This window comes from Pseudorasbora parva, chromosome 18 (genome assembly GCF_024679245.1).
Source record: "Pseudorasbora parva isolate DD20220531a chromosome 18, ASM2467924v1, whole genome shotgun sequence".
NCBI classification, from domain to species: domain Eukaryota; kingdom Metazoa; phylum Chordata; class Actinopteri; order Cypriniformes; family Gobionidae; genus Pseudorasbora; species Pseudorasbora parva.
The window spans coordinates 29,330,448-29,350,874 of record NC_090189.1 but is presented as its reverse complement, the minus strand read 5'-3'; the positions used below and the strand labels follow the sequence as shown (position 1 = coordinate 29,350,874).

The window sequence follows — 20,427 nt, the reverse complement described above, 5'->3', positions numbered from 1 at the left end:
CCAATTTTCATACTGCAAGTGGCTCAATTTTTTTTGCAAGTGTATAAATAGTTATAGAATTCATAGAATGTGGGTTAAATATTTTATATTAAATATAACATTTTGGGTAATGGTAAATAATTAAAAACGTTTTACTTCAATTAATACCATATGAATTCAAAGGACTAAGTAAACAATACAGGTCCTTCTCAAAAAAATTGCATATTGTGATAAAGTTCATTATTTTCCATAATGTAATGATAAAAATTAAACGTTCATATATTTTAGATTCATTGCCCACCAACTGAAATATTTCAGGTCTTTCATTGTTTTAATACTGATGATTTTGGCATACAGCTCAGGAAAACCCAAAATTCATATCTTAAAAAATTAGCATATTTCATCCGACCAATAAAAGAAAAGTGTTTTTAATACAAAAAAAGTCAACCTTCAAATAATTATGTTCAGTTATGCACTCAATACTTGGTCGGGAATCCTTTTGCAGAAATGACTGCTTCAGTGCGGTGTGGCATGGAGGCAATCAGTCTGTGGCACTGCTGAGGTGTTATGGAGGCCCAGGGTGCTTCGATAGCGGCCTTAAACTCATCCAGAGTGTCGGGTCTTGCGTCTCGCAACTTTCTCTTCACAATATCCCACAGATTCTCTATGGGGTTCAGGTCAGGAGAGTTGGCAGGCCAATTGAGCACAGTAATACCATGGTCAGTAAACCATTTACCAGTGGTTTTGGCACTGCCAGGTCGGATGCCAGAAGAGCAGATGCCAGGTCGTGCTGAAAAAACAAATCTTCATCTCCATAAAGCTTTTCAGCAGATGGAAGCATGAAGTGCTCCAAAATCTCCTGATAGCTAGCTGCATTGACCCTGCCCTTGATAAAACACAGTGGACCAACACCAGCAGCTGACATGGCACCCCAGACCATCACTGACTGTGGGTACTGACACTTCAGGCATTTTGGCATTTCCTTCTCCCCAGTCTTCCTCCAGACTCTGGCACCTTGATTTCCGAATGACATGCAAAATTAGCTTTCATCCGAAAAAAGTACTTTGGACCACTGAGCAGCAGTCCAGTGCTGCTTCTCTGTAGCCCAAAGTGTCTTGACCTGGGGAATGCGGCACCTGTAGCCCATTTCCTGCACACGCCTGTGCACGGTGGCTCTGGATGTTTCTACTCCAGACTCAGTCCACTGCTTCCGCAGGTCCCCCAAGGTCTGGAATCGGTCCTTCTCCACAGTCTTCCTTAGGGTCCGGTCACCTCTTCTCGTTGTGCAGTGTTTTTTGACACACTTTTTCCATCCCACATACTTCCCACTGAGGTGCCTTGATACAGCACTCTGGGAACAGCCTATTCGTTCAGAAATTTCTTTCGGTGTCTTACCCTCTCGCTTGAGGGTGTCAATGATGACCTTCTGGACAGGTTCGGGTTGGCAGTCTTACCCTTGATTGCGGTTTTGAGTAATGAACCAGGCTGGGAGTTTTTAAAAGCCTCAGGAATCTTTTGGAGTTAATTAGTTGATTCAGATGATTAGGTTAATAGCTCGTTTAGAGAACCTTTTCATGATATGCTAATTTTTTAAGATATGAATTTGGGGTTTTCCTGAGCTGTATGCCAAAATCTTCAGTATTAAAACAATAAAAGACCTGAAAATTTTTTAATTTAAACAGCTAATTTTAATATTCATTTTCTGTAATATTTAATCAAATACATCTAAAGGTCTCACAACATTGGATGTGCCTTTAATGCTTTAAAATAATGAATGAACTCCATTGTGATGTTGTTGATGTTTCTCCATTAAGTGATTAAACAGATGTTTATTGCCCATTTATTATACAAACTGCCTTCTATAATATTAAGTAAAAAAACTAAATATGCTTACTAAACTAAATATGCTTAATTCAGATAATTGCTAGGGGTCTGTAGAGGAAAGCTGTCAAATTTAATTGAATTTGCAACTGTAAGCGATGGTGTATGAAATACCTGCATAATAATGACGAAGAGGCTCTGGGTTTTAAATTATTTTTATGTTAGTTTTTACTATCTGACACACAAAGTGCTTAGAGAACAACATCAAATCACATCACATTTTGTGAACAGAGCAGTGAGTACTCCCCTTCCCAGAAGCTCCACATTTTGGTCCGCCCCGCCATTTACAACCAACAGAAGTTTTTTATTCATGTAGCACTGTCACTTATATGTGGAGGAAAGGGAGAGCATGATACACCCAAGCACACAACACAACAGAGCAGAATTTTAAAATAACTGTCATTGTTTCAAACTAATATTATTAGTATTTTATATTAAATTTCTTGAAAAGTAATCACAACCCAGACAATGCATTAATATTACACGTGAACAACACAAAATAATATTTATCAGAGTCTGGAGTTAATGTTAACTAGCAATTATATATTACTCTGTTTCATTTCCTATATAATAAACGGCCCCTGCTGGGATACACAGTTCTGAACTCCAATACTCAAATCATCCACACATCACGAGGACTGATGAGGTCATACCGCACTGAAAGGAATGTGACAAGTCAATTCGAGTGGCTGGTGCCTGCATTGGAATGACTTAAACTGGAATAATAAAAACAAATGGCTGACATACATATACATTTGCTAACCACTCACAAAAAAATACTGTTTTCTTGTTTTCAGCATGAAACCACGCCTAGAACTCTTCAAAAATAAAAATCTGCTTCGTACCTTTATTGTTCTCCCATTTCTGTTTCTAAAGTTTAATACATTTTAAATAGATATAAGACATTGCAACGACAACCCTAAAGTACAGAAGACAGCGCAGGCCTGTGATTGGTTGGTGACAGGAAGGGTAGCAGCTGTGCACTATACTATTGGCTGGCGGAAGCTGGAATGCTGGGATGCTCAGTAGGAATGATCGGCCACGTAAAGGGACTGTCCTGCTGCTCCGCCGGTTCCACTGGAGACGTACTTGCCCTGAGCAGCCAATCCGTTAGCCTGAGGAAAGTTCACAAAGGTCAGGTTATGCTGCCTGAATCAGCAATTTTATTACATTAGCCTTACATAAAGAATAATTGCAGCCCAGCAGTTACATACAGATTCACATAGCTATATATTAGGGCTGTCAATCGATTATTTTTTCACACTCTTGTTGTGTGATTAATCATGATTAAATGCGTAATTATCGTAAAAAATTGCGCTTACAGCATTTCTCTCATTAAACACATTCATTTTGTCATCATTTGCTATATCCAGCAGAGTTAACAATCTGAAAACTAAATATAAGGCATCCATATTTTATAATACACCTAACACACCATGAAAGAAAAAAAACGTTACAGAATTCAGTGTATAGTGTGTACAGAGCAACAACAACAAACAAGATTGTTTTGACAGCCAATTTGACTACACAAACCTACGATTACTAAACACAGCAGCCTACACATCCTATCCTTAGCCTATCCTTCCCGAGTGTGTGTGGAAACGACGCAAATGTACTGAAATGTGTCTGTACGTGAATGCAACGTGCGATCAGTGATTGAGAGCGCGCACATACGCAGTTTGTTCTTTGTGCGTCAATGTAACAGGCTCTTGCGCACTTATTGTACTCTTCAAGTATTATTGTCCCTCTTCAAGTACTATAGAATACGACAGAGCTTATGTTTTAAAGCAAAGCGCACACTGGAATGATTAATACTCGATTTAAAAAAGTCCTTGACTGCAAATTACCAGTGTTGAGTAACGGCAAAATACTGGAGGTGCCGCATTCCACTGAGAAGAATCAATGAACCGCATTATTAGATCATTTTCTAAGGCTGCACAAGATATTAAAAACCAGTTACCGAATGTACACACAATGATTTATATTCTTATGTTTATATTTGTTTAAATGTTTATATTTAGCAAATTATGACTTTTAACAGTGTAGCCAAATATTATTGCCTTTTTGTATATCTATTTTAAAGTAATTTTAAAGGTTTAGGTCTTTGCTTGGGTTGATTTTTATTACCATAAAAATAATAATATCCGATTACTCGATTAATCGTCAAAATAATCAACCAATTACACGATTACCAAAATAATCGTTAGTAACAGCTCTAAAGTCATTCAAGGTTTACCTATGAATTTAGCCTATCATGATTTATGAAAATAATTTAAAAAACCTTTATTTGAGATTTATGGAGCCCCCTAAAAGGACATGAAAAAAATGAGAAGGAATAGAAAATTATGTCAATGTTTTTGCGTTCACTCACAAATGTTTTGCGTTATCCAGAAAACTTTGTATTCGCTTGCAAAGAACAGTTTTGTGAGGGAACACAAAGTTTATGGGGAACGCAAAACATTTGCGAGAGAACGCAAAAACATTGAAATCATTTTTCCCTTACCATGTCCCTTTAGGGGCTCTGTAAGAGATTAACGATCTAAATGAATATAATATAGAAAAATCTATAAAATAAATAATAATAATTTAATAATAATATTAATTTAGAAAAATTAGCATAAATAAAAACTATATTTAACAACATAATTCATACAATGTTAATTTGCATTAAAGTGTGCTTAATTTTTGTGCAAAAGTGTGCAAACAAAGTTGCCATATTAACCAACAGAAAGCTGCTTGGTTTGAAAGTGACAATGGACCTTACTTGCCAGTGAAACTTTGGTAATTTGACTGCACCTTAATCAGGAAATTATTTGAATAACTGACCTCGGCACGCTTGATGAACTCCTCCGTGGCGGCCTTTTCATTGTCCTTGGCCCCGCGCCAGGCGTTCAGGGCAGAGGCCTGCAGGGCACGTCCATAAGAGAAGGTGAGGGCCCAGGGTTTTGTCAGAGGGACGGTGTTGATGGCGTTCAGGTTGATGGACGCCTCCTCCTCGCTCTGACCTCCAGAGAGGAAAGTCACGCCTGCCAGAGGAATTACGAAACGGATTATGTTTCCAGTAGTAACTGTATTCTTGCATTCTTCATAATCTTAAATGACAAGCAACCTCATTCTTTAGGCCTCAAACAGCATAGACTCACCTGTTACTGCGGGGGGAACGGTGCGGCGCAACGCTGTCACGGTTGCCATGGCAATTTCATGATTGCTGAATTTGGTGGGGCAGGAGTGACCAGGTGTCACCATGTTGGGTTTCAGAAGAGTTCCCTCCAGATAGACATGATGGTCAGACAGGGCCTTGTAGCAGGCAGCAAGGACCTGGAGATACATGGGAAATAAGTAAATGAAACGTGTCAACCCATTAACAAACTTCGGTTCAAATGATATAACTTGATTTCTGTTTTTATGTACCTTCTCTGTAACATACTGGCAGCGCTTCAAGTCATGGTCACCATCAGGTAAAATCTCTGGCTCCACAATGGGCACAATTCCATTCTGAAAAACAAAGACGATATTTATTACATAAAAAAAATCCTCACATTCCATTGACTATCTCTGTCATATCTATTGTTTAGCTTCGACAAAATATCTAAACATCAAGACCCTTGTGACTTGGATCTCTTTTGTGTCATTTTAGTAGTTTTTTATTATAAATATTATTGGAGTATTTATAAACTTTACATTTTAGAAATGATATTAGTGTGATGATGAACATGCATGGTTGGACGGTTTCATTTGTGTATTTTTGTTGGTTTTGAACTTTATTTGGAGCATGTGTGAGGACAACTCAGGTAAACTGTATACACCCAGCCATCTGACACCAGGTAGTAGAAGCTCTACAAACCCAAGATGGCCGTGGTTGTTACAGCTTTCCGACAATGTGCTTTTGCCATTTCTTTTTTTATCGTTTTGGTTTTCTCCCCTGATATATTTCTAATTAGCTTTAATCATTTTTTCGATTAATCATTTTTGTACTGTCCATGGCCACACTAATACGTTTTCGTTTAAAAAAAACACATTTTTCTCTCCGTTTTGGCCTTCCGTCCACACTGAAATGGCAGTTTTAGTCAACGAAAGCGTAGCTTTTTGAAATCACTCTCCAAAGCAGACATTTGAAAATGCCGTCTTCGTGTCATAGTGTGAACTGTGAAGATGGAGATATTTGAAAACTATGACGCATATTTAATGATGTGGCGCATTTTGTACCAATAGATATGTATCTTTATACTGCTATTTTGCCAGTTATGTGCTATTCACAGTTGCTAAAATACCTTACTTTCCACATTTCATATCACAGTCCTGCAAGGATGACAGAAAATGTACAAGCATTTGCAAAACACGAGTGGAGTTGCGTTTTAAACCAAACATGATGGTTGACTGAGTGCGACCTGGATATTTTGCTAAATAAAATGATCCTGCCAGAAGAATAGTGATAACGTTATGATGTCTGTATCATCTCAGTGAGATTTTACGCATGTGCAGTAAGTTAAATTTGGTGCAGGTTGACGTTTTTGGAAAACTTTTGAAAAAAGTTGTGTTCCACAGCATGTTTCAGCTTCTGCAAAAACCAATAAGGTATTGTCAAGTAAGACTGTCAATGGAGTGACAAATCTCCCAGATTTCAATAAAATTATCTTCATTTGTGTTTTGAAGATGACCGAAACCCTTGCAGGTTTGGGACAGCATGAGGGCGAGTAAATGACATATTTTTTTTTATTTTTATTAACAATAATAACACTGCTTTAAAGGGGTGGTTGCATGCGATTTCACTTTTTGTAACTTTAGTTAGTGTGTAATTTTTCTGCTTGAGCATAGCAGTATATGTAAAGTTACAGAGCTGAAAGTTCGATGCAAACAGAGATATTGTCTTTTAAAGTTATGGCTGTTTATTGCCTACAAAAACGGCCGGTTTGGACTACAACGAGCTTCTTCACGGGTTGGTGACATCATAAACCCTTGCTATTAACAGAAACACTGCCCCAGATGTGACTTCTGCCCGTAATGGTAAGGGGCGTGGCGTTTCTGGACAACTTGTGCTTGGCACTTCAGCCAATAAAAATACATGAAATTACATTTAGCCATCTAACCAATCTAAGACCATTGCGTTTTTTTTCGGAGGGATGGGCTTTCATAGAAGCAGGAACCAAACGAGCCGTTCAAAGGACAGTGGAGACAGCGGTGTGAAATAAAGGCAAAATATTTAAAAAAATACGGTGTTTTAAAAGTTTAAAAGGTTTAAAAGAAGTATTAAGACATGTTATACTGCGCCCCATAAACACAACCAAGTCTAGAAAAAAAACACGGAACCACCCCTTTAAAATCAACACAAAACTGGCCAAGAATTAAAGAGCTCACCTGCTGGCAGATGCTGGCGTAGCGAGCCAAGACGTTAGCGTTCTCCATGATGGCTAACTCTGAGGGAGTGGTCTCACTGATCTTCAGCACGCAGCGCCACTTGGCAAAGTCCGCACCGTCTTTCTTATACTGAGCACAGCGTTCTGACAGACCATCAAGCCCTTAAGACAAACCATTAACCCATTATGCCCATTAACATAACATCATAACTGCCATCCTTTTTAACAAATTAAATAGCGTTAACTGTAAGCTTACCCTGTGTTGTGGTCTCTCCGTTTGTTCCTGCCAGAGGGACGACACCTTTGTCAACCTGAAAAAGAGAAAAAACCTGCTTTAGGATCAAATTGTCATGCATTGCAGCATTGCTAATAATCCAGTACTAAAATTTATTTTCTAATAATTTAATAAATCTGAAAAGTATTTTATTTTAATTATGCTTTATTCACCAATAAACAATAAGTAAGCAATAATACAAGTATAATTTGGAAGAATATTTCACACAAATACGCCTTTAATCTTCAAACAGCTACAATTAGGGCACTTGGTTGTTGCAAACATAAACAACCTCCATTATCCTGATAATCTTATGCTAATCCTTTGCCTACTGTGTTATTTATAAAGTCTTCCCCTTATAGGTGTGTATGTAGGATTACTACTGCTACACATCAGTGTGTATTTTAAAAACTATAAAAAAAAATTTAAATAGTTGTGATATATGAGAAGTGCTAAGCACATGCATCTCTGGATCAGCACCAGCCAAACCAAGAAACCACATTTGAATTTTGCAGTGGATCATGTGACGCACTGAACATTCTAATCACACCGGTTTGATCGTTCTTGTACCTTGATTCCCACAACGATGCCTCTGTCCTTGATCATTTTGGCAAAGCATGTGCCATCATCGGCGTTCTGGTAGAGAGTCTCGTGGAAGAAGATTACACCACCGATGCACTTGTCAATGCGCTCATCAGCAGTGAAAAGGAGCTGACGATAAAGACGGCGGTTCTCCTCTGTGTTCTCGACGCCGATTGGGTTCAGACGCTTTGCCATACTACCTGTAAAGATGCAGACATAAAAATCATGATGTTAGAGACTGGCAGAAAGCAGACGTGGGTGTTTTGCAGCATGTCTCGATTTCCAAAGAATGACAGAATGTCAAACGTCAACATGATGCGAGAGTAAATGGTCAAACTGAATGCATTATATTCATATATGGTGCAACCCTCACTGACCTGTGGACTCATCTGCAGCGAGGATGCCCTTCCCAGGAGCTACGATGCGCTGAGCGATGTCCTGCAGCTCCTTCTTCTGCGCAGTTGTGAGTGCGGGGTATTGGTGTGTCATGATGTCTGTGGCTCAAAGTGACCTGTAACAGAGGAACAGACATGACTGTCATTTTATCCATCTCACCAGCAACTTCACAAATTGGAAAAAATCTGTGCGTATATACAGAGCGGCAACCTCCCACGGTCTGTCTTGAAGCCAATAATTTAAACTGCAATTCCTCGATGGCCACTAGGGACAGGCTCCAGAAGGGAGCAAAATTCCATTGAACCCCATGTTAAAATTCCCAACTTTACAGCAGAAAAAAACGTTTGGTTTAGTCCATACGGCTAATTTTGCCCTTCATGACAACTGTGAGGGGGTGACTTTTTTATAACTCAATTCGTTTACATTATATAAATTAATCGCATATAAATTCTGCATAATTAAGGGCATGGTTACTTTGAGTGACAGGTGGATAGCCATTTATCTGCAGTCTATAGTCATTGCGTCACCTAAGCTCCGCCCATATCACACCTGTTTACCCATTTTGTGTTATCCGGGCGTGACTCACGCATTGCCAAGATGGCAACGGCCAGCTCGTCTTTACTTTTTTTTTCTGAGAGTGGATTATCAAAATCCAATGCGTGATGTCACAGACACTACGTTCATTTTTTTTTACAGTCTATGGTATATACACTACTCAAAAAAAGAGAATAAAATTCACACATTGGATCTCAGTGAATGAAAGATTACATTTGAAAAACTTTAAATACATTCTATAATTTAAGAACTAAATATTATGTGAAAACAGTCAATGGAAACCAAAATCATGAACATACTGAGGGCTGGATTCAAAAATATACCCAAAATGTACATCAAAAAAACAAAAAACAAAACTGAAGTTACAGACTGATCCAACTTTCATGAAGTTCATCAAAGCAACATATGTGCTAATATGCCAATATGGTGGATGGTGTCCTGGGTGATCTCCCAGACCTGGATCAGGGCATCAGTGAGCTTCTGGTTAGTCTGTGGTGCTACTTGGCAGCTTCAGAATCAGATGTCCCAGGGGTTCTCAATTGGATTAATGTCTGGGGAACGTGAGGGCCAGTCAATGGCTTCGTGATTTCAAAACAGCCTACACACTCTAGCTACAAGTGGCCATGCATTTTTATGAACCAGGAGGAACCTTGGCCCACTGCACCAGTCTGAAAATGGCTCTGAGGATTTCATCCTGGTACCTAACAGCAGTAAGGGAACCATTGACTAGCACGTGGAGGTCTGTGTGACTTTTTAAGGATATTCCTTCCCAGACCATTACTGACCCACCGTCAAATCAGTCATGCTGGATGATGTCGCACACACTTGTGGAATTTCCAGACTCTCTCACATCTGTCACGTGCGCTCAGTGTGAACCTGTTCTCATCCATGAAGAGCACGGGCGCCAATGGCGGACTACGGAATTCTGGTGTTCTGTCAAATGCCAATCGAGCTGTGAGCACAGGTCCCACTAGAGGACGTCTGGCCCTCATAAAATCTGTTTCTGACCAAACCTCCTTGCGATGGGACGCATGGATGTGCCATACTGGAGGAGCAGGACTGACTGTGCAACCTGATTGGTTTGAAGGTAGTGCCTCATGCTACAGACAGTGACAAGAACCACCTGCAATCATTCCCTTTTTGGGGGTTGTCTTGCTGTTGCCTCTCCAGTGCACCTGTTGTCACTTGCATTTGAACCAAAGCAGTTGAAACAGATTCACACTCACTTAGTTTCCTAATTGGACAGACTGATATCCCTGAAGTTTAATCAACTTGGTGTTATACTGTGATAATTAAGTTGTCCCTTAATTTGAGCAGTGTATATACAAACACACATGTGGTAGTGGCCACAAGTGATCTCCAGCCTAGGAAAATGTACATTTTATGACAGACTTTATTTAAATATTACATAAAATTTGTTAAAGATTTTCTAGGCGTATTGTTTAAGTCAATCGTTTTATTTGTGATAACACAATGAAATCGGTCATCATTTTGACAGGCTGTCATTCAAAGAAATTATGAACGTGCAAAAACAAGAGATGACAAATGAAATGTTAATAACCAATTATGTTGTAGTCGATGTATGCTTTATTTTGCACAGTTGTCATGTTTTTGCCAGATAACGTCACCAAGTTTAGTGTTTTTCCCCCCTTCATATTTAAAAACTATTAAATATTTCCCTTCCCCACAGTCATAAAAAAACTAATATAAGTAAAAAGAGTAATACTGTGAAACATTGTTCCGATTTAAAAATCACAGTTGTTTTCTTTTTATATGTTTTAAAATATATAAAAAGGCATTTATTCCAGTGATTGCAAAGCTGAATTTTCAGCATCGTTACGCCAGTCTTCGGTGTCACATGATCCCTCAGAAATCAATCTAATATGCTGATTTTCTGCTCAAAAAACATTTGTGCTGCTCTTAATTTGGGAGTCAGATCATGACTTGAATGGGAAACTGCCTGCCAGTGCTCCAAGCAGGTTAGTCTTTTTACCCATAGAGTCACACAAGGAACAACAATTTGTCTCCCTGGATACATCTGACTGCTGGCTATGAATAAACAAAACCGTGTCCTATTATTCAGTATGCATCTAAAATGGTTGGTTAATATTCCTGCCCACTCTCCCTCACAGCTCTTCAGTGAGGCCGAATTGCATAATGCAGACTAAAGCCAGCAGAGCGTTTTTCTACTGCTGTTATGCAATCACAATTCTCTAATCTCTGCTGTCAATCCCCATTAGACATGCCCCACTGTCTGTGAATATCTGTTACTACACGCTTTTAGTGAGCTGGATTGGCAGCATTTCATTTAAAGGACATTGTTTATTTCCTTTGTGGAAAAGAAGTGCACTTTAGGATAAAGAGAACTTGGAAATAACGCATTCGTCATGAACAGTGTCGGCCAATGGTAAGACGGTGTTCTGACATAGAACTCGGAAACGCTGCACTGTTTACACTACATTAAAGATGCCCTAGAATGAAAAATTTAATTAACCTTTCCATAGTGAAATAATAAGAGTTGAGTACATGGACATCACATACAGTGAGTCTCAAACACCATTGCCTCCTCCTTCTTATATAAATCTCATGCATGAAAAACACCACGGAAAAATAAGTGGTTCTCAACATAAGGCCAACCGTGATGCAATTGTTGGGGATCATTAATATGTACGCCCCCAACATTTGCATCTGTCCAAAAATGTTCATTGTCAGGCGGAACTGACGGAGCCGAATCATCGGGACTGCAGATAAACAAGCAACCCTCGAGGACAGTGAAAACGGCAGCTCTCATGGACACGCCTTGTTCCAGGCTGTGCAGGAGACGTGAGGACTTTTCATACCCTTCCCACAGATAAAATATTTCAGAGTACATCACAGTCACTGCGTAGCTTACATTGTGACTAGCCTTATATAAACATGCAATATCGTTGACGAAAAAAGACGAGTCTAAAATTACTGGTTTTGGTTTTGTCTAAGGGCATGAAGAGTGTTCGTGTGTTTGCCAGATTTCAGTCAATTTAAATCCCCCAAACAGAGCTTTTCTATAAGAAGAACACGTATAGTATTATAGTATCCGGTGTTTTACCTAAACATGTACAATCTGGCAACCATATGCACGTGAGCTCTCTCTCGCGTGCGGATCCTCTGAAAACACCAATAAACAAGTAGGCTAAGCTGCATTTTAGCAATCTCCATTTGAGATGTTCTGTTTAAAGTGTCATTCAGTCGGTCTGTGTTCTGTCAGGACTCACGAGCCGCTTCGCTGAACAACTGAACTGCTGTGTGCTGTGAGTTGCTGAAATAAGCCAATCAGAGCAGAGCTCAGCATTAATATCCATTACTCTTCCAAATAAGGCAAAAACAGCATTACATCCTAGGGACAATTTATAGGGTTGTAAATGGACCTGTAAAACTGTATCTGGACATTTTTTGCCCTTAAATAAGCCACATACTAGGGCTGAACGATATTCTGTTTTAACATCGACATCTTGATGTGCGCGTGAGCGATAGTCACATCGCCGGCACATGCGATGTGAAGGGTAGTAGCCCATGGTATATTAAGAGAACGGTAGCACACAGTAAACACAAGTTTGTTGCTGGGGTGACATGCACGTTCCGCGTGCCTGCACAGTGATTGGTTGGCTTTGCTGCTGCTGCTTACCGCTCACGGCCAAATATTTATTGCTAAAATGTTCGACGAAGAGGATCCGCTGCAAAAAAAAAAACCCATTCGTATCAGAAATCATCTTCTTAGGACTATTTCGGCTACAAAAAGGAGGATGAGGTACTTTGCATAGTGTGTCAGAAACCTGTGGCCACAAAACAAGAAAACCACCAATTTGTCTGATCACTTAAAACGACACCACAAAGCTCTTTACGACGAATACAAAGCAGGGCTCGACATTAATGCTTGTCCCGGACAAGTGGATTTTTTGAAAGACAAGTGAAAGAGAATTTTACTTGCCCGACGGACAAGAGCCTGATTAAAACAAAAAATAACGAGCGAATCACCAAAATGAAAGAATGTCTGTGCATTAATTTAGTGCAAGTGAAGATCGATAGAGGATAATAATATACAATGAACTGACGATAATAAGGTCACACTGTTTACGCTCGTGCATCCTCTCAAAGAAAAATGACAAGATTTGAGCGTTTTCTGAATACCATCACGACTGAAAATGACACTGATTTCATATGACAGTTCCATAAACAACTAATTAACATTCACTTAAAGTCACTTACATTTTAGATGCAATATTTAGTGTTGTTGTTCTATTTCAGCAGTGAAAATCATTCACAGCAGACCCGTAACGCGTCTCACTCACAGCAACAAGTGTTACTGAACGATTCAGTTTGAATGAACAACTCAGTGACTCACTCATTAAGACGGTCACCTGCTGCCACCTAGCCTAGAAATCTAGACGCACCCTAGCGGCAGCAAATTTAATCTGCCAGCAAGTGTCGTCTAGGAACTCTCAATATCCTTCTGAGCTGTATTCCTCTCAATCTGGACGGGCCAATCACATCGTGTATAGAGTCGGCGGGCGGGGCCATAATGACGACGGCTGAGTTGCGTTTGTGTGCTTCTAGTAAACACAGAAACTGGCGAACGGCGGCGGTCCTTCGAATCAGCTTTGACGGCGATTCTGGAAGACTTGGAGTTAAGCTTTTCTCTGAGAAAAGAACAAAGAGCGGCACTGAAGTTCTTAAAAAGGGAAGATGTGTTCAGAGTTTTGACAACCGGATATGGTGAATGTTTAATCTATCAACAAACTCTGTTTCACCTTCATTGCTCTGGTTGGTGTAGCGCTATCCTATCGCGTGCAGAGGGAGTTTGAAAGACAACCGTTTATCCCGCCCCTCAGATTGAGCCCTGTCTATGGTGAGTTTCCAGACCAAACATCTTGATGTGGGTCTGGCTTGTCAGGCTAGCTGCCACCTACTGTAGGTTTAGTTTCCAGGGTTGCCAACTCTCACGCATCTGGCGTGATACTCACGCTTTCAGGCTCTGTCTCACGCTCTCACTCCGCCCAACTCAATCTCACGCCAAATTGCCAAACCTGCTTTTGATATTAAACAAAGCTATAAGCTTTAATTTTTTTAAATGTGTTTTAATGAAATTCAAACAATAAATAGCGTTTTGGCGCTAATGTGGCATAATGTTAAAGCCAGAGGCGTTGAAAAGCGGAGTTGCATGCTCTCGTCTTCCTGCGGCGAGCGCTGGTCACGTGGCCCATGAGCGCTCAATACTTCTAGCGCCGTGCCAATGAATTTAAATGGCTTAAGCGGATACACAACAGTTTCACCATATAGATGTTTGCTGCAAGTTTTGGTAAACAGTACAGCATAGTGTTAGTGTTTATTGATTATTAAGTCAGCCATATTTACAGGATCGTTTTATTATGGAGAGTGATAGAGATTCAACATTGTTAACATTAATGTTATTCTTGAATTTAGCCCTCAGGTATTCCTTACTAATAGGTCACACTCATACTCATTAAATTATATTTATTGAATATTTTGAGGAGATCTTTTGGTACTAAATACTATTTGTGCAACAATTATTGTCAATAAATGACCACTTAAAATATTTTTCTTCTAATATTTGTATTTCTTCTAAAATGTATATTCCAATTAGTGTAGTAATTAATATTAAAATAGAGAATTCCAATTCAAAGAGGCAAATTAGAGTCATTTTGTGGCTAAAAAATATTAATGTTTATTTGTAATGCCATTAGGTGCCTTATGGCTCTTTAATAAATATACATGTATCTAATCTAGTTGCTCAAAAATATATTGCAGTCTTTGCATTCTAATAAATATTTAGATATGATGATCAAACACTAGATTTCTTTAAATGTGAAATTTCAAAACTTAAATAACTTGCATCCTAATCTTTTTAATGAATAAAGATACTTATATAAGCAGTCACAAGTGAATATTATGGAATGGCACATATAATTTGACCCAAGAAATGTTTAAACTAGTGCCAAAACAAACATATTATTATGTACAGTATATATACTAGATATAAACTGATACTGAATCAAGATCAAAAGCATTACACCCCCCCCCCCCCCCCCGGCCCCTCAAAAAATCTCACTCCAACCTAAACTTAAAAGTTGGCAACCCTGAGTTTCATGTTTGCACATACTTTCCAACATTTCTTTTTGTCACTTGTAATGAAGCTTGCTTATTAGTGAAATTATTAATATCATGGAATGGTAATTATTGACTTTAGCCTGGATTGATGGGTCTCAATATCGCAATATATATCGTTGGGGAAAAAAATATCGCTATGTAATTTTTTCCCAATATCGTGCAGCCCTACCACATACCCTCTATGTAGATATCAGGGAACATTTGAACATATTGTTTCAACTCATTCTAGGGCACCTTTAACAGTGCAAAAGTCTCACACAAATGAGAAACGATTGTTGAATAAAGTTGTTATTTTTGTTTGTTTTTTGCACAAAAAGTATTCTCCTCACTTCATAAAATTACGGTTGAACCACTGGAATCACATGAACAATTTTAACAATGTCTTTACCATTTTTTTGGGCCTTGAAAGTGGCAATAATGCTGCAGTCTAGGTTAGTTCAGAAATTGCTCAGATTTGATCAAAAATATCTTAATTTGTGCTCCGAAGATGAACAAAGGTCTTAGAGGTTTGGAAGGACAAGTGAACCTCAAGGAACATTAAAATAATAAAAACAATCAATGTCAATGACCCCTTTAAAGCATGGCCAATTTTGTGGAATTGTGTTAAATTAATACTAATTGCCAAGTACAGTTTTTAAAAGTATATTTTATGATTTAAGGTAAATTACAAGATTAAAAATTAAATTAAGTGCACTTTTCACAAGGATCCTTTTCATACTCTCAGCCACTTAGTCAGATGTTGCCATATTTATGACTCATATTTTAAATTGACTGCAGTTCACTGCTTGTCTAAATCTCTTCCTATGTCTTTATAGTCTTCCAGGTTGAGTGCTCCCCCATCTCGGTGCTGAATGGAACAAGCCAAAACCGGCACAGACTGGCTGGTCGGTGTAGATGTAAATCAAGGTTGGTTGCGCAGTGTCCCTAAACACACCAGTTCATGCACAAAATGCATGGAAAAAGAGAAACCTTTCACGTATTGTCCTTAACTGATATTTTACTAAAATTAATTCATGTAGGTTTTAATGAGAAACTAAATTAATCAGTTATTGGTTTCAAGCTGGCTGAAACCAATAACTTTCTGTTTCTCTACATCTAACGTCTACTGCTGTATTTCTTTGCTAGCAGATGACTTATCACAGTATTACTGAAATGACAGGAAAGCACACAATCTCTGAAGCTCTGTGGATGATTCCAATTGGTTTTCCACTGGACAACACAGCCCAGGGCTGCCGCTCACCTCATTCATAGAGCTATTTCAAATCTATTGAGTTTTGCGAGGGATGCGTTACGGCATGCTTTTAACATTCCATCTCTTCACTCTGTAAGATGGGAGGCTTCACTTACTGGCTTTAGTTTGAGCAATGCTACTGCTAAAGGACTGCATTGGCTTGATTGGCATTGTGTTGTGAGCAAAGGGTAAACAGAGGTCATTTTGATGTGTGACCATAGTCAGTGACCCATGGTGAATAGATGTCCACTGGTCCTGATTCAAAGTGAGTGACCTTCATTGGCCCTTTGCTTGCAACACAATTGCTGTCACATAAACCATGAACTTCAATAAAAGTGGATGGATGGATGGATCTCAATAACCCATTAAGAACACTACTATCTTTGAGCTCAAAATAATTTCATCATCCTACTAACCAACTGATATGTGTTACTATATACCTCCTGTAATTTCAAGCTAATCAGACGATTGCACACTGAGTTATGAGTTTCATGTGTTCACTGTCTGGCGGCCATTTTGAAAGCTGCTTTGAAAGCATTTTTTACTTGCCATAAGACTGTGTGCTACACTAATAATGAAGTAAATACTTACTTCACAGGCATTACTGGATTGTACTGAGGGTTCAGAGCTTATCTATTTGATAATAATTATTTTAATTCATTATTTGCATTCACTTTTTATTGTTACTTATATTCTAGTCCTAAAACTCACTTCTATATGGTAGCTTATATGCAATTTACTTTGGATTTTTTTTACATTGTATTCTTGATAGCATGTTTTTATTTTGCATCTAAATGTATTTATTTATTTTTTGTAAAAGTATTTTAAAGGAACTGTATGTAAGAAATGTATTTCAATTAATCATAAAATGGCCCTGATATGTCACTAGACATTAAGAAATCATGTTAATTTTGAATACTTATATCACAGACAACAGTAGTCAGGCCAGGATATTGTCATTTAAAAGTTGTTGTTGCAGCCCTTAACTGTTGTTGATGTTGATGTTGCGTTTGGCCTGAAGCTCCGCCCTCCACCTATCTACCAATCACAAAGTCAGTAGTGTTTCGGCATCCGGGTTGCCAGCTCTGCTCTAGTTACTACAGCTGCAGCTACAAACGTTCCTGCAGATCCTGCAGCTTATCTGGCAACCTAGAGTTGAGAGGAGGGGGAGAGGGGATACACCTCTACAGTCATTTAAATGATTGCAGAACCAGTTTTGGCCACAATCGTATATTCTTTAACAAAAAGGATGCTATAATAGAACTATAATAGTATGACTATAATAGAAGTTTTTTTGATGAATGTTATTTTATGATATTATTTAGACTGCTTGCTAATGTCACAGTTCATTATAAGGCATTTTGCAGCCCCGTTTAAACAACAGCTTCTTCAGAAAACCACATTAGCTAGCTAGCCATTAACAAAGAGTCATTACATGCAAGTGAATATATTTGATGAGTCATGATGACACAGTTTATTAGACAGCGCTTCTAAATCATTTAGTTAACGATTTCAAATTAATGCTATAATGCTTGAATATACAAGCCTTTAATATATCCAGATCTAACTATATAAAAAAAAATGTTTATAGGGATATATAAATACACAGTACTGTGGGTGGCCTTGCAGAAGATGCTTCTAAAAGAAAACACTTTAGGCATCAGTGACAGCTGACAAGATCGATTTCTCTGTACTGCATCATGCGCAACAGTGACCGGCCTTTTTTTTTTTTAGACAGGGATCTCTGCAGGTCTGAGTAATATGCATGCCGAGAGATGAAATGCTAGAACATAACCCTTTCGCCACACCCTAACAGGCAGCCCTCCCGACCAATTGCAAAGACCTTTCGTCACGTGACGTCCACTACTCCTACCCACACGTGCATTTATCAGCTACATTTGTTCTGGAAGCATCTTTCACAGTTGTTTTCTCAATAGGGATTTCAATAAAACAAACCAGCCAGCGAGACAAATCATGGCATTACAAACTAACTAAACTGAACTAAAGCAAAAAAATATTTATGATCGATGAAAGACAATAAAAACAATGACTTAAAATAAAAACAATATCTTTTAAAGTCAGCATGAAATAGAAGTCACAATAGCTTTCCCTATTATGATGTATATGCAAGACATTTCAAACTGTTTCTCAAACTAGGAAAAAAAAGTGCTATTGGCCATTCTCACATGAGTGCCATCTCCCATCTGTGTGCCAGTAAGCATCACAGATGATGTCATTGCAAGAGGGAGGAAGTTATTATGATTAAAGTTAAGGTATGTAGATTAATAAAAAATAAAAAAACATAGGGTGTACAGATAAATTATAATAAATACATCAATATTCCATAAAAAAATAGGAATTGTCAAGTCTAATTTCATGTCTTCCAGGTCAATGCAAAATATTCCTTAATTTAAAAATAGCTGTTTGAGAGTGTCTGCCAAGTTCATTCGCAACCATTTTAGTTTCCATGGTAACACTTTGTCTGATTTCACTTCAGGATTATGGGTAGTATTCTTTACAGATAATTTGCCCACTAAACTATTTGTTTTAAATGTACATTCAAAACCACTTTCTCAATTGAGAAAATTGTATGATGAGCTTATTGTGTCACATCACGTGCACTTCTTTAAACAGATGTAATATACATTGAGAACTACAATGTCCATGCGAAGGATACAGGAAATTGCATAAAAGAAAAATATATGCGTCAAAGGCCACCGTTTTTAGAGAACCGCATCCTGAGCTTAGTCGTTTTTTCATCAGCTTAGTCCGTTTAACCTTGAGCAACATTATACATGACCCTGCTACGTCCTCAGAGAGGAGAGACACCATCTTCATCACGTATACATGCACGACAGCTCGCGTGATTCATTACAAACCTCCTGCACTGCTGTGACGCAGCGCGACGCGCGCGTTCTGCTTGCGTCGGTAGTGGTGCAGGTGGGATGTTTAAGCCACCGAGGGGAACATTTAAAGCGAGTGACAGGTCCTAAATTAGATGTAAATTACTGTAATAGCTCGTTGGAGAACATGTATGTTGTGAGGATGTGTATTAAATCTGAAGGACATTAGGACACGCTAGTCTCGTCGCGTTAGCTCAATTTCCGCTAGGCTAAAGCTACACTGATGTATGAAATGCCTACGTGCAGAATGGCCACACTCCCTGCTGAAGACATCAGTCGCATCCCTGATACTCTACAGACCTATACATGAATATTATGCTTTTAATAAACACTGTTACATGAGTTTGGTTTGTCAGCTGTCTATTAGCTCCACTAAATATACGGAAGAGAGATGATGATGAGGATGGGGTCTTCACCCGTGCTGCCCAGGGTGACATTGAATGTCATGAATGTAGACGTGATGATGTTTGTCTCTTTATACAGTTGCTATTTGAATCAAAAAATAAGGTGTGTGAATATAGCAGATGCGTCACAAAAGTTGTCTAAATTAAAGAGGCAGCTTTTATGAAGTATCTGCTATATACAAGTGTTAATTATTGTAAGTTAACGTTACCATGATGGAGAAGGCCTTTGATAACAAAATGAGAACCACCTGTCGGATGATACGCATTAACTTCTGACGTCAAAGCAAATAAACACACTACAATGTAAACAAATAGTACATTTAAAAATACATTTGAACACACACACACACGTTTCAAATACAGCAATTAACAAAATTATATTCAACAAAAAATAATCTGATACAAAACGAATACATGACATTTCATTCTTTAAAGTTGCAGTGTCATTATAATTATATACATATTTAATTTAAAGACTTTAAAAACTTACCTGCTTAGGAGAGTGATGCAAAAGATACCCTGCTGTCGACAGCCTCCAGTTTCAATGCCGCAACGCAACGTGACCGCTTAGAAAAAGCAACCCACATCGGGGCGTGGCTTTGGTCACGACCTTATTGTAATAATAGTTAATATTCATGAGCATTTAAAGTGACCTCGCGTGGTCGTCACATCGGTACATCTCATTGCTTGAGGTGTGCTGTACACC

General features: G+C 38.6%; 1 protein-coding gene across 1 annotated transcript; it reads right to left on the bottom strand.

Annotated features, from left to right (window-relative positions):
* Positions 1-2,001: 2,001 nt before the first annotated feature.
* aldocb (aldolase C, fructose-bisphosphate, b) lies at positions 2,002-20,358 on the bottom strand. Its single transcript, XM_067423664.1, has 9 exons — positions 20,212-20,358; positions 8,448-8,581; positions 8,059-8,270; positions 7,471-7,525; positions 7,216-7,376; positions 5,272-5,355; positions 5,004-5,178; positions 4,687-4,886; positions 2,002-2,975 (listed from the first exon to the last, which is right to left on the bottom strand). The coding sequence occupies exons 2-9, from the start codon at positions 8,557-8,559 to the stop codon at positions 2,883-2,885; spliced, it is 1,092 nt and encodes a 363-aa protein (XP_067279765.1). The 5' UTR covers positions 8,560-8,581; positions 20,212-20,358; the 3' UTR covers positions 2,002-2,882.
* Positions 20,359-20,427: the final 69 nt, after the last annotated feature.

Excerpts from the sequence above, each read along its gene's own strand:
- aldocb (XM_067423664.1), bottom strand. The coding sequence starts at position 8,559 with ATGACACACCAATACCCCGCACTCACAACTGCGCAGAAGAAGGAGCTG. Across the intron at positions 8,271-8,447 it reads CGCTGCAGATGAGTCCACAG|GTAGTATGGCAAAGCGTCTG; the intron begins GTCAGTGAGGGT and ends GCATCTTTACAG. Across the intron at positions 4,887-5,003 it reads CGTTCCCCCCGCAGTAACAG|GCGTGACTTTCCTCTCTGGA; the intron begins GTGAGTCTATGC and ends TTCCTCTGGCAG.